The following is a 15567-nucleotide window of genomic DNA, read 5'->3' as shown; positions in this document are numbered from 1 at the left end:
AAACTATATTGCGGCTTTCAAATTCTTTTTCATTAATTAGAAATGGTGAATGCAACTCACTGGAGCATAGTTATCTTTTGGCCCACTGACCTACCGGGTGGGGAGGGTTTTTTGGTCTTTTTGTTCGGATTTTCAGAAAACATAGTTTACCATCTTTATTTAAATAAAGAGATTTAGTCCAGCCAGGTTAATGAAAAGAAGATAGCTTAAAAAGAAAAAAAAAAAAAAATAGAAAAAGAAAAGAAAAAGAAAAAGAAAAGGAAAAAAAAAGAGAACGAGAGAGAGAAAAGATACTGTTCAAGAGAACAAAGCAATATAGCAAAAAACAAGAAATAGTTTGATCATATGACCAACCCAACTGCAATCAAAAGAGATTTTTGGGAGAATAAGAAGGCATCAGGCACTTTCATGTGTCTCATGGTACAGTACTTATAATACTCCAATACAGTAATTCTAGAAGTCTGGATGCTCTTCCCATTTGTAGGGAAGATGGAACTACAAAGGAGAAGCAAAGAGAAAAAAAAAAAAAAAGAAGAGAGAAAAGGTATTGATCCTTGTTTATTGATTTAAACTTGCACAATGCTGAAAAGTTTGGGATTTTGGGGAGTTACCACAGTATAGGACAGAAGGAAAACTCTAAAAATATGTACACCCACATGTTTACTGAAATGCTACAGAATACATCATTTATAGACACCTGCAGGCTTCGGGTTTCTGTACAGTTAGCTCCATTGCTATGAAGTCCCAGCTTATAGGAAGCAAAGCCTCCAAGCGGTATTGATACTACTGCAGTTTCATCCTGAAGTAGCCTACTGTACTTCTGCACGATCTACTGAGTAGCATCCAAGACAGGTGGACCCTAAGTTTATAGGGAGCATAAAAAAAGTATTATCATCTTTTGCCTTTGCTACTTCTTACATGTAGCTTACTGGAAATCATACCAAAAACACCTGAGCAAAAAGAACCTTACTAGAATAGGGCAAACTACCACCACTGAGGAACAGTTAATGGAAGTACTAATTGCCGGCCTTATACAAAAGGCCATAGACCCCAACCAAGCAAAAATTATGCTGTTCTCTGCAGAAATACATTGTAAAAAGAACTTCTACACTGAATTTTGAATCTAAATCAACTAACAAAATCAGTCTTAATTACCAAAACAGCAATCAATATTGCTGTCATTTACAAAGAAAATGGGATGCATATTTTTAATCTTTTTACTGGATTCACTGTAAAATATAGTCCGTATATTCTATATAAGATTTCTATATATAAGAAATACAGAACTATAATAGAGAAATAAAGAAGTTTTATTTTAAAATATAATTTCTATATTTCTATATAAAAGAAATATTCTGCTATTGAATATGGCCCTATTCAACAGCCTATATTATCCTGTTTGTCATTACAATCCTATGAGAAAGCTGGAAACAAGTGGCATTACACAGAATCATACATAATCCCACACATTTCAGTGTGGGAAATATGACACATAGCAAGCTCAAGCCTAAATAATTGGTATTTCATTTCATCTTATTGCACAGGAGAAACAGAAGCACTTAGGATCGGCGTCTAATATACTTGAAGTCATTTGGAGTTTCAGACACAGTGAAATAACAATCATCAAATGTCATGAGTTATTTGTTTGAAATAGTTTACATACATGAAAAGACTTACCTCAAGGTAAGGGTCAACTGTTGCTCCTTTGACTTCACCAAGTCCCCTACTCTAAAAGTTGTACATCCCAGGAAGCTTCGCTATAAACAAAATGGAAAGAAAAGACAACATCTCCATTACTTTTTGAAGTATTACTTATTTCTTTTCAGTCCCATGCATGGAAAACTTTCTTAGGTAGCTAGCAAAATATTACATTGCAACATTCTGCTTTGACACACTAACCTACAGAAAGTTTTTGTGCATGTGACATGATTATCAATAATTTGTTAAACTCTGGTTTTATAAGCAGGAACCTTTCTCATTAAGAACAAACAGTCTGACAGCCTGACAAAATAATAAATATTATAAAAAATATATCTGCAGGAAAATTTCATTTAGTAGAAGCATTTGCATTTTGAATTTTCTTCTTTACTAAGTGATTTCTGTATTACAAGAAATGTTAAACCTTCAGTGTTTTACCAATGTTATTCATGCTATAGTTATTCCTCAACCCCTTAGGCACTACCAGCTTTGTATTCCAAATATGAATATATTTGCTTGAAGAAGCTATTTTTACGTTGAGTTCAGTACAAGTTAATAGAAATGTTATATTCCTCTAGATTATAGCAATGCTTTTAAGTACCGTTCCTACATCTCCATTGTAAGTTGAGCCCATTCATGGCAGGACAAACACTGAGAAATGTGCAAATCTAACTCGAATGTCTAAATCTAAGTTAGCCCACAACACTGTATCTTTGTACCCAAATCAGTTTCATGTATTGCATTTCATGCAGTGCAAAAAGGAAAACACATTCATCTTCTGTTTTAGATCATTTTTCTCCCGAGCCTCCTCATACCCCTACTGCATATTGCTAAAACCTCACTTGTTAACATTCTTCTTACTCTGGGAACAGTGGGAAAGAAGAATCAGCCTACAGTCATTACCTACACATTTATCTTTTAATTGTACAACTTTCTGTGAATCAATTATACTAAGATGAAAAGATTGTTGATTTTTTTTGCAAGAAAATATATACAAGAATTTGTTTATTACATCATACTAATTTTACTGTACTGTCAGAATGCAAATCAAAATAAAGTTCTATGGTAAATTAAGTACATTCTTGGATGACCTAATTCAAGAAGCATCAAGTTTTTTGCTCCAAATCACTGCAGATTACATACAGACAGCAACTGCTACCTTTGGGGAAAGAGAAGAGAATCTGTTGCTACCAATGAGCAGTAACGGCCTTTGGTAAAAACCATGCCCTGCTTTCTTTCAGGAAGGCCAGCTAGATATTGAATACGCAAATACTGGCTCTACACTAAGGCAGTTATTTAGCTTATAAAACACGAGGTTCAAAGCACAACACTCAATTTAGGTAAGCCATAACACTGGTCTCCAAGCTGGTAAACTAAACCATCGGCTATGGCTCACTCCAGAGAGTTACGCAGGCTGAAAACCAGGAAATCTTTCTCTTCGCTGGGCTTTGGCTGGAACACCAGCAGCAAAGGCAAAAGGCAGGATGCAATCCGAGAGTCCGAGGGAAGCTGGGAAAGCAGTGAGCGTGGAAAGTGCTCAACAGAAAATAAGAAAATAGTAAGAAAAAAAATAAGGCTTATAAAAAATGAGAAAAACAGCAAAGACCCTGGTTAGTTTTTGCTGCCAAAAGGAAACACATCCTTTTACAAAAAGATGCCCAGTGGGACTCGTGCAGCTCTGCTAGAACAAACACACGGATAGTCCATCCTCCTCTACGTCAGTCAGCACGACAGCGGTTTTGTTTTCACTAGAACTCCATAGTGACATATTTAACTCATGTTAGTTTTGTTGTTACAAGAGCACACCCTTCATTAAGCAGTGAGAATACATTCTGCAGCATAGCTTGTCTTCTAGCAGCCTTTCTGGCATTTCATGACATTTGAGTGCTTGTATTTGCAACCTTGCCATTTAGAAAGGGGTTCGGTCTGTTGTAATGCAGGAAGGAGCCCCAAAAGAACTATAAATCCATTTAAGAACACTAAGAAAGAAGCAATTCCTCATATGATTGTAAGCAGCAATAACACCATTCTTTCATACTGTATCCACTAACCACCTCCAAGTGTTAGACCTAGTTCAGTGTCACAAACTTAAAGCTATACGGTTTTATAGGTTTAAAGAAATCAATTTATTTGCCTGTTTCACATTCTTAAGCTTATTTGGAATAAAAATTTTCTGTGCCTGACATAATAATGCATTTAGAAATTATCTGCAAAATTATAAAAACTGTGAATAATCCCATGACCAAAATGAAGACAGTTATGCTAACATTCAAGGAATATGTTTCGAAATGATGCTGGAGATTACTTTTTCTAAGCTTAATAGATACAAATATTCTACTCTGGGGCCTGAACTGACAGTCTACAAACCAATCTAACTCTGCACGTGTGACTCAGAAAGGTTTGCAAATTAAACTTTAACAGAACTGCTGGTGCAGCACTAATTACAGAGCAACTTTTCTCTGTAATTTTGCTATGAGTATTTATGATTATAAATCTTAAGATATGAGCCTTGAACATCTTGATAAATAAATTTTATCTAGCTGAAGGTTCCTTCAATAGCTAGATGAAAAGTTTGAAATATATCGATTATTTCACTGACATTTAACTTACTGCCAAGCTATAGAATTTTTCAAGCACTAATTGAAGTGTGGCGAGGAAGCCCCAGTAATGCAAGAAAGTCAACACCTTCGGTCAAAATTTTTTTTAATTCAGTTATTTTGAATGTTTGCAAACATTGGGTCTGATGTCCGCCCCGTCTTTCATTTAGCCATAGGCACAATCAGACCATGTAATGGCAACCACCCCTCATTCAGACTGATAAAAGCGACCTGAGGCATAACTGGTCAAGTTGCTAGCTGAGACTACTACATCTGTTCACCAGCTTATCTAAACTTGGCTATATAGCACTGTGTAATGTGCAATAATAAAAATAATAAGCACTATTATTATTCAATGCTTGTTTTTACTTCCAAATTTTGAGCTGATTTTTTTCTCCCATCTCAAAAAGAACCTCCATCTGCAAACTCCAAAGACACAGACTCAGTTCAGTAATCTTCAACATTTTCCCATCTACTGACCTCTGACTCTGAAACAGCTCACAAAGCTGTTAAAAACCACTTCTCAACAGACTTCAGAATTCAGCAGCTGAAGCATAGCCTGGAGGCCTTGATACACTTCTAGCAGGACCAGCCTTTCCCACCCCCGGGAGGCTCCATATTACTGGCAGTGACTAGCCTTCCCAGACCCAGAAACAACATCCCAATTCCTTTGACAAAAGCAGTCCAGACCTGTACAGAAAAAAAGTGTGTCCTTCATATATTGCCAGTGTAATTTCTTAATTAGAACCACACATGAAAACCTGAAAGCTGAAGGCCGGGCTCATGCTCATGTGAGGCAATTGCCTCAGGATAATTCTAGCTGAAAAGGATTTTCAAGAAGTAAGTGCATGGGATCAATCTAAGTCTATTACTCCTGCCATGATTCTTTATATACTTAACCCAACTCCAGCTACTAAGAAAAAAAAGAAAAGCTCCCAACTGTTTAGTAGAATACCATTCTTCTTTGTAGGGTGTCTGTCTCTGCTGATGAGGTGGAAAAAAACCACTAATGAACAAAAATTGCTTACTCCAGCATCTGCTCTTGGCTCCTTGTGATCAGGTAGGACACTGGTGCGGACCTGAGAAGAAAAAAAGCAAGCAAACATCACTGTTTTTACTTTCCAATAAGAGATGTGCTCATGCATTTTTTCCCCGAGACTTTGCAAAATTTAGAACAGATTTTAAAGCGATACATGTAATTCAATCATAATCAGTTACCAATAAGTTCAACATCTTCTGGTTTCTGTGGAGAAGAAATTGAGTCTTTCACCATTACTCCATTTGTCATCCTGAACTTTCCTGATTCTCCATGAGAAGCATGGCTGTGCTTAGCTGTTCTTCTCTTAAAACCAGACGCTTTGGCTATAGCATGCTTGCCAGACTCGCTCACCTAGTGTTGTTTTCTGGAACCAACATTTTCAACAGAGCAATGTAGTCTTAAAAAAGAGGGGATTGTATTGTAAAATTACCTATACACATTTGTATCCCTTCTATCAAATTATTCTAAAAAAACATCTTTAGTTAAGCTGGTCAAGTTTATTTGCATACACAAATCCTTATTTTGATGGTCATTATATAAATATACTGCTAAACGCTTGGCCATTCAACCTACTCCCATGTAAATTCTTAGCATAAAATACAACACGTTCTTTTCCAGCTCCAGAATGAAAGACATTTCTCTCTCTCTCTTTTTCCTTCCTTTCTCCCCTCAAAACCTTCCACAAGGGTCCACATCAGCATTCTTGTAGCATTAGTGGAGCTGCTGAAAAGGAAGTAGCACTTTCTTTCTAACAATTTCTTTAGATTGTAGAGTGTCTGCTTTTGTCACTGAAAGCATACAGCAGATTAAAAAGCAAATATTCCCCCGAGTATTTGTAGGCTGATCTGCAACAGATATCCTAATCTCCAGTTCTGTTCACGTATGAACCTCTCTCTCCCACCACTTCTTGAGCATCTTAGGGGTGATGGATGCTTGCATATGTTCAGAGAAGGAAAAGCCCATGTACTCTTCCATACCTGGGACTTCTAGATGTCCCTGCACTTTCTGCAAGTGGAGCTGCCTTATGCACAAACTCCCATCACTTCACAAGTAAAAGCAAAGGACAATCTAGCTTCCCTTTACTACAGCATTTCCCCAATTACTGTGCAATTTTATGGGGTTTTTTTTTTAGTGATTACATAATTTTATTTTGTTACATGCTGACTGAGAATACAGTATCAATTAAACAGTAAAAATGAGATCAAAGAGGAAAGGAAAACCCTCCATAACACCCTTCTAATGTGGTCTGCCTCAGCCAAGTCAGCCCACTGAGTTAGCTTGCTGGTTCCAGGATGCCCGTTTCAACGACACACAAGGGAAGCATCTACTGCGCATTCACATCTAGCTGCTTACCTAGCCTAAATAAGACATGTCCATTTACAGTAAGGTTTCCTAAAGAAAAATTTTAGGCATGATTTCAAAGAGACTCAAAATCACTTTGTAGCAAATCCATCAAAAAAAATGCCCACTTTGTCCCTTACCCTTGTCTCTCTCAATTCTTATATTCCAGCTGGAACTTCCTCTACACACACACACACACACACACACACAAAGATGTCCTTTAAAACAGAGATAAAGTTTCTGCTTTGTTATCCTCAAGATGAGAGGCTGATGGTGGGAGCCTTCCAACAAACTACCATGGAGATAGCACAGAGGGCAGAACCACCCACAGCTTTGCCCAGATAGCTCTTACACCTTGCTTTTCCATAGGAAAAATTCACCTTCCCACTCCCCACAGATGCCTGAAGACAGTAAGGAAATGCTATAATTAATTTAACGAGGGCCAGTGTATTTCAGCAATCTGTGGGAAACCTTATTTAGATGTAATGTTATTCTCTAATTTTTTTTCCGACTCTGTAACATTAGCAAGGAATTCGGCTTTTTCCAGAACATAAGCACTAAATTTTCAAAGCAAAATGTGTAATTTAAAATTTACCTGTAAATAGTTCACGTTACAACTAAAAATGCATTACTGACGTTTCTTTGTTCGCGATACTTGTCTAACCCTTCTGGGGACCAGGGAAGGAAGAATATAACTTACAGTAAATTTGTTTCTTATAAGAAATGAAGGGGTGTGTAGGGTCCACGTCAGACAAAGCAAAAAGGAAAGGGAAGGAAAGGGGGGCAAAGGAAAGAAGAAAAATCATCTGTGTCTTTTTAAGGAAATAAAAATCACTGCTAGCCTAAAACACGCAACACTGGGCCGCACGCAGAAGTGAACTCCCCGGGAATTACCCCTCACTTCTGTGCGCGCACGCACCCCCACACACTTTAAGCCCAGAGCCATCACCACGGTGCTTGAGGCGGCGCAGTCTCGCGCCCCTCGCGCTGCCTGCTGCTCGAGTTCCCAAACACGTATAAACTGCCAGAAGCGCACAACTATCAGGGGGCCCTTACGGTGTGCGCGCGCGGGCGCAGGCGTGCCCCGTTACACAGCCGGCTTGCAAGCAAAAAACCCAAAACCCCAAAAAGCTCCAGTCTCAAACTACAGAGTAAAAAAGAGAAAAGGAACAAAGAAACAGAGCATTTTGAAGAGTAAATACTCTTCTAGTACATTACTTATTAAACAAACAGCTGTGCTGTTTTGAAACCTTGTCATAAAGCAACTTTTCCCTAATGCCCCAACAGTATGCTAAAATTGAAAAATCTAAATACAAACAAAGAAGGTAAGTTTTAATTTCAAACATCCATTGCTGTCTTAGTTTTCTTACTTTTCTCATTATTTACTCTATTTTTTTCCCCATTAAAATGCAAACCTTTGAACAGTGAATTTATTCAGGACTGGGATAAGACTGAACCTTCCCGGAAAAGCATACATTAGAGTCTTACCTTCTGAGACAAAACAGGTATGAAGAGATCAAAAAAGTAAGCAAGAAGTACAGCTTATAAACTAGGCCAAGTGCAAAATATTTACAATGAGTACTCATTCCAGTGAATCAGTGTTTGTGAAATAGTATGACTATTTTGTATACATTACTATTCGTAACACAAGTGCACAAGAGTGAACACTGGTTATGCACTTCCATTTCTTTAAATCACACACAGAACCATAAAGAAAAATAGTGCACACACGTATCAACACGTAAGTATCCATCCTCATACTGTTCTAGTGCATTTATTACAGATGTATGCAAGTATTAAATTTCTCTTCAGCTTTAATTAACTGTCCTTCAACATAATGTAGCCTCATATGACAAAACATTTGAACATTTCTTTTGGACACTCATGGCAGTCTGTGTCACATCCACACATTGCCAGAGTTCAGCAGACAGAATCATTATCATTACTGAAACATCTCTGCTACTAGAGAAATGCAGTGTTATAACACACACACACACACAAAAAAAAAACTTTTGCTTTTTTTCCACACTCCTCCTAACATCTCACTGGCAATTAGTTCACAAAGCAACCTCACTTCTTAGAGTACTTTGTATCTGTTAGTTAAAGCCTTTGCTTTACAGCTTATGACTGAAGGCCACGTTTGCTAGTCACTTACATTTTACAAACAAGTAATGCTAGATCCTCCCTTTCTCAGTTACTCCAGATTTACTTCATCATAGCCATGGGCTTCCAGTGGGCTCGGAGCCCCTGCTGCTGTTGAAGCGCTCTGTTCTGTTACTGCTCCAGGCACCTCGCAATAACCAGGTATTCAGCGCCCCGGGCAAAGCACAGGGCAAGAGACCCCCAAGAGCGCTCATTGACTTGGGCACTTCAAAGCCAGCACCTTCTAGGAAGGCACTCATGATCTGACTCCCTCAATGCAACTTTGGTAGCGGTACAAGTCAGCCATACGGGCAAGTAAATCTACTGTTGTGTTGCCTGGAGGCTTTACAGGACAGGGACTGTCTGCACCTTTACTACCCTTGCAGTTCCGTTTGCACAGAAGTCAGGCGCCAAACTCTGCTGACACAAGCCCGCTCCACTGAAGGCTTACACAGACCCTCGGTCACCATGTTCTCCACCAGCGAGCCAGCCATGTTGCACACCCCTTCAGAGTCAGGGAGCATCCGTATTTCCTCATAATTATTCCATCACAGAAGCTGGAGCCTCATGCTCGTGTGCTCAAAGAGCTGAAACTGCTGAAACTGAGACTTAGATTCTGCAGCAATATCGATCAGCTTTTATAGGATAGCTCCCATTCCAGTACGTATCACAAATTTATTTTTAAAAGAAGATATTGATGAGACACAGCACATTTACCAGTTATTTCCCTTCATCAAATAGATTAACAATTTGCTAAAAGTTCAACTTACATAATGTAGTCAGGAAAGGAAAAAACTTCATCAGTCTTTTGTCAGGTACCTGCTTACGTGATGGAGAACATGATGCTGTGACAACTGTTTTCCAACCTTTATTTGCACAATTACTCCTAGGAATCCATTTAAACTAAAAAACTAAATCCTTTTTTTTGGTAGGCATATCTATAGAGACAACGTACTTACAGTGCCAAAGGAAATACCTCTATACAAAGAGACTAACAAATATTAAAACTGGACAAATTTGAAAACAAATAAAGGGAAAGCAAACGTTACCAACCATACTGCAATGCTGCGGTGCACTTTCATTACTATTCATTTTTCCAAATTAATTGCCTGGCACCATATTAAAATTTCAAACGTTTATTTACCTGAAAGGGCAGGAGCACCTGTGTACAGTTGGATACATTTTATAGGTAGTGACTGAAGGACTAAATCACAACTCTTGCAGAAGCATTCATCTCTGCAGCACAGAGCACGATTTACAAGAAAGAATATGAGGAAAATAGAAAATATGAAACTCTTAGTCTCTAAAAGGCATCACAAACTGCTTTCCTTCCCAACTTGTCTGCAGCTGAGTATCTTTGTGCTTCCCTGTGTAGGCTGCATCCTTACACGCTTTCCAAAGATGTGTAGGAGTACTTCATTTACCAACACATGGCACAAGATAAGCATTAGAAGACCTTCCTGAGCAAAGGCTGAGGTCAGCAGGATTTAACTGCTTGCATAGGAGCATACCCAAGTGTGTGGATAACAAAGAGAAATAAAGAGAAGATATTTGGTCACAAACACATTTTTCTTTACAGCTAATGCAGATGATGACACCTGCCCTCACAAAACTGAAAGCCATACTGCAGAAAGAACACTTCTCTCTCTAAGAAGTGTTTCACAAAAAACACGCCACTTCTGCAACATCCAAGTGGAAGCTGGGATACACCAAGTAACAGAAAAATCCATACAGCAGAAGAGATCTGTGACATGCTACAGAGAATTAGATCCATCAAGGCTTACTAACACAAGCTAACTGCTACCATTGCAGAGCTGTAATACCTTGTACCATGCCTCTGGGCAAAACGATACCAACTGTGTCCATACCATGGGTCTACAGGAGCTCAGACTGTAGGACGACTTCACTGTTCAGGTACACGGCCAGGCTCAGGCTGGCTCACAGCTTCAGCTGCCAGCACCGTGAGTCTGCCACGTACCATGCGGCACTAAGAACTCACTGTACTGAGGACGTACCAGGAGGGAAAAAAAGATGGTTCCTACCATCGCTGTTTTTCCCAACAAAGCACTAACATCACATATACAACTTTTTTCCCAGTGTGCCCTAAAACTGGAACACAGAAAAATGAAAACCAGGAATTTGAAACAGTTATAACAACATCTCTATCTAAGTCTGTTCTTTTTCATAGCTGTTCATATGATAAATAACTAATCCTTGAAGGCAAAGGCCCAAGTTTGATTTATCTCTTGCAGTTAATGTAAATATGAAAAAACTGTCAAAAATCTAGCCATATAAATCTAAATAATCTTAATGTTTGCAGTGTATGGAATGAAAAAACAGAACAAAGGAAACTATTTACTGTATTAATATAGTACATAGCATGAGCTCTAGGGTTTTGGAGCTATTTGAAATAATATTTTTCTCATTGAGAGACAAAGATCTGTCAGCTGCAAGAATATGTGAGAGATTAAAAGTGACAAAGAAAAATAGTTTCTATAAGTTAGAGATAATTAACATTTAAGCCTTAGCATCATTAAAAATAGATGTTCTTCCGCTATTAGCAATTAATTTGCTCTTCACTGCGACTTAGGGTACAGACACTCTGCTGATACTGGTTGCTGTTTTTCGCTGCTTTTAAGGGAGAAGAAAAACCCCATACACTGCCGCACCCAGCTAGCCCTTAAAGGATTAATGCAGACTTATGCTGCCGAACATTCCTCTTTTGCATGACAAAATCATTATCACTTGCTCTGCGAACAGTTGTTAGCAGAAGATGGCCCTTGCACTGTGGTTTCAGGGCACAGTCTGCCTCCACGAAGAAGGAACCGTATGAGCGACGGTTCAGCCACTGCAGGAGTCTGAAACAGCGCCGGGTCACAGAGCTGGCGACTGCAACGCATCCGGCCGCGGCAGGGGAGCAACACGGCAGCCACCCACCCACAGAGTCCCCCACAGGGGAAGCGCTGACCGGCGCCTATCAGCCAACCTTCTTCTAAAATTCAGATTGCTGCAATCATTATAATGAGCGATGGTCCCGCAGCAGCGAACTACGAGCATTTCCTCTGTCTCGCAGTTCTCCTGAACAAAGCCTAATCATGTAAAAAAGAGCCTCATGTAGTCTTACGTGAGTACAAGATAGGCATTCCCTCAGCTGTATTTTTATATACTGCAGCATCATGCTTCAGGTATTCAGTCTTTTCTAACAGGCAATAAGCCCTGTTACTTTCAGTGTGTTAGTTGGCCTTTTCCATGATGATTTCAGGGAACCACCCCATATAAAGCTTTCAAAGTCTTTTGCACACTGAGAAGAGCCTGCAAAATGCGAAGAGTACAAATCAACTGAGAATGCCTGGGACATCTGTTCTTCCATACTTGCTTTTGCTGTAAAATAAAATAGCAGAACGCAAATTCTAGCTTCTGTCAGCAAGTTGGTGATGGGGCGTTCTTAAACATTTTTGGCTGTTCATGTATACGGTTCAGCCAACAGGGAGTTACCTGCTCAAATCCGAGTATCTCAGGTTTGTTATTACAATTCTACTGTCAGAAGACTACAGAGGCAGACCACAGTGCAAAAAAGCTGCAGTACTTAGCTACTGCCAGGGAGTACAGGCCTAGACATACTGAAGAATTATATCCTAAAGAATACTCAAGAACAATGGAGAAAAGACCTGGAAACACACATATAGACTTTTTTTTTTGGGGGGGGGGGGGTTAGTTGTACATGTTGCTTCAGCAAAACATGACTGATCTCACAGTCTGTCTATCTCGGTGGACTCTAACCCAAGGGCTCTCAAGTTCGAACTTCAGGGAAACACCCCTCTGCCCCAGAATGAAAGTGTTCAGCATTGCTTATGTGGCTCCAGGCAGCTGGACAGCAAAAATCCCAGGTCTCATTTCCGTAGACAGCATCAGAAAGTCTCTGCCAAGAAACCATGCTAGAGAAGCCAAGGAAAGAATTTGTGCTCAAGCCACTTATTTTAGGGGGTGCTTCAGAGGATACAAGCCAAGGGTGGCAAGATGCATATACAGCTGTCTGATGAATAGCCAAAGAGTTTTACTGTGCTAAGTCTCACTTAAATATACGACTCACAGCATAAAGTCAGGCAAACATTGCTCGGCCAATCAGATGAGCTTGATAATAAGATAAAATTATTATAACAAACTTTTGCATCAAAACTTGAGTAGGAAAATCTCACAATGACTCTGGATATCTTGACAAACTAAGCTGAAATGCCCATTTTTTTTTTCTTTTACTGAAAAAAGTCTGGTTTTGCATATGCTAAAACTTGCATGTCATAGTTTGCATCTATTTGCTTAAAAAACACATTAAGTTCTTCAGAGACCTTATTATAAATCCAAACATGCCACTGTTTGCACTGAGGCAGAAGATACAAAACTGTCATTTGCATTTAGTGTGAGTATTTCTAAAACAGCCAGTTCTTAAAGACTGCAACCTGTACTCAAACCCTCTAACACTCTCCGGGCAGTTGAGGCAGTGTCACCGCCAGAAAGAGCCTTTGTGAAGATTTAAGATGAGTAACACCCCTTCAGCCACGTCTGTGCCGCGTTTACAAGCGGAGCCCGTCAGTCAGTACTCCGGACGTCAGCAGGAGACGCACCCCGAGAGGCAGAGAAAACTGCTGTAGCTCTGCTGCAAGTTATAACGCGCTAAAGGTATACAGCGCCTCCTGACTAGTCACGTCCCCCTCTGAAACAGCAGCAAACCTTTAAAAAGCAATCAAAAATCAGAAAGATTGTTCCTCAAACTATTGCTGAAATAGTTCAGAGTCATGTTCTAATTTGCATCCTAACATTATTCACGAAGATTTTATGCTAATTTTCTCTTCTGCCATCATCTTTTAGCAAAGCAATTGTTTCCTCTTCCTCGTTCTGGCCTCTTGATGCACTCACACGAAAGCAACCGTATCCCCCTCTCGCATTTCATTTTATGAGGCTAACGAGCCCAGCTTTTGCAACCCGCTCGCGTGTCCGAGAGGCTTTCCTTTCCCCAGACGTCCCACCTGCCCGAGTTCCAACTCATTTCTCGAGCGTGACTGACCGAATTAGACGCAGCTTTCCAGGTAAGGCCTGACTTGATCGGTCTGGGAATCCAATTTGCCCCTCTCACCGCTGCTATGCCTGTTGCTCAGTCATGTTTTGATCAACCTGTGTTCATCTCCTCAGCTGCTTCCAAAACACGAAGCCTTGTCTCTTCCAGAAAGTTTATGTTAGTACAAAACGTAGGGTCCACATATTTGCAGACTACTGAACTTCCTCCTGTTTCTATTATTCCTAGCCCTGAGCTCCTCAGTCCAGCATTATGGCTCCCTTAACTGACATTTTTTTTTCTTGGGAGATTAGGAGCCTTCACAAATCTAATTTTGTTCTAATAAGAAGCTGGAAAAACTCTTGCATGCATTTCCAGATAAGCATGGAAAAAATATTTATTGCATGCTCAGTGAGGATTTTTCTTCTGTTGCTATGACAGTGTGCGACAGTGTTTCAAACTAGTAAGAAAGTTGCCGAGAGGACTGAAGTCTGGTGTCCGCATTGCATAAGCGATGGTAATTCTCCTCTCATCTGGGTAAGCTCTCTCATCAGATACACCATGCTAGAAGCTATAAATATGAATTAGACAGATAAGAGGGAGTAGATAATTTTTTTTCAGGCTTCCTATGAGCTCCTGCTTTCTTTTACTGAGTAGACACGATCTACACATTAAGGAAAGTTCAATTTCGCAAACTTACTGTCATACTTCCCTAGATAATGGCCCTTCCAATCTGAACCACTGCAATACTGTCACACACGAAAATGTGTGTCCACGGCCCCCATATGCTTCAACTACCTTTTTAACAGTCCACACATGCTTTAGGGGAGCAAGGATTTTCCTCATAGGAACCTCTGAATATTCCTGGGCACCCAAGAACTACAGAAACCCATTCTGACTTATCAAAAAATAAATAAAGAAAAATCCAAATATGTCTTTTTTTCTTCCTTTTTAAACTCAGATTTCATTCCAACTTTTTAATACGTAAGAAACAGTGTTGTGTGTGTTAACATGTAAAAAACTACTTAGAGCAGGCAGATGTATAAATTCATTTTCTCATGAGAACACACATTTTGCCTTTGGACTAAAAAAAAGTTAAACTTATATAAATTTGCAAAACTAGAATTAAGCAAAACTTTATATTATGAATAACCTACTTGTCAACCACCCTTAAATAACCCATCTTTGAGTGTGCTCAGACCTTTGCACAGGCCTCACACTCTGTTCTGAGATGATAAACTGAAAGGGTTTTTGGTGTTACGTATGTTAAAAAATGAGCAAAAAGTCACTGCTGACTTCAGAAGTTTTGAAGATAGTAAAAGCCTCACCGCTCCCATAGTTTCAGGTTTCTGCTTTAAAGGCAGAAACCTCCAGATTCAGATTTGGGGTTTCAAAGAGTGGTTGTACTTTGGTATACTCAGGCAACTAAGGACAGTTGCCTGCATACAGTCTATGTCAATCACATACAGCCCCTGTTTACTTATCTGTTCTTCTCACTTGTAATAACTTACTTCCAATCAGCACAAAAACCACTTTGTATCCAGTGCAGAAAAACTGTCATGTGCAGAAAGTGTCAGTGCAATGCAGTGTCAATGCAGAAAATGTCATGTGGTATCTATCCAGGTAGATACCACCGGTGCCCCCGGTGCCCTATCTTTTTTTTTTTGCAATTTTCAAAACACACCAATCTTCTTCTATAAGCT

The 15567-nt window shown here is 39.5% G+C and overlaps 1 protein-coding gene across 10 annotated transcripts in view; it reads right to left on the bottom strand.

The window, feature by feature from the left end:
* The window catches only part of INPP4B (inositol polyphosphate-4-phosphatase type II B), a 384670-nt gene that overhangs the window by 124876 nt on the left and 244227 nt on the right, over nt 1-15567 (bottom strand). For all 10 annotated transcript variants that reach the window (XM_062573936.1, XM_062573932.1, XM_062573929.1 and 7 more), the window contains 2 exons: nt 5324-5374; nt 1678-1757 (listed from right to left, as the gene is read on the bottom strand). In XM_062573936.1, the coding sequence (XP_062429920.1) occupies nt 1678-1757; nt 5324-5374 (131 nt within the window). The remainder of the gene's footprint in view (nt 1-1677; nt 1758-5323; nt 5375-15567) is intronic.

This window comes from Rhea pennata, chromosome 4 (assembly GCF_028389875.1).
Source record: "Rhea pennata isolate bPtePen1 chromosome 4, bPtePen1.pri, whole genome shotgun sequence".
Classification (NCBI taxonomy): domain Eukaryota; kingdom Metazoa; phylum Chordata; class Aves; order Rheiformes; family Rheidae; genus Rhea; species Rhea pennata.
Note: the sequence above shows the minus strand (reverse complement) of the source record. Positions and strands in the feature narration are given on the sequence as shown.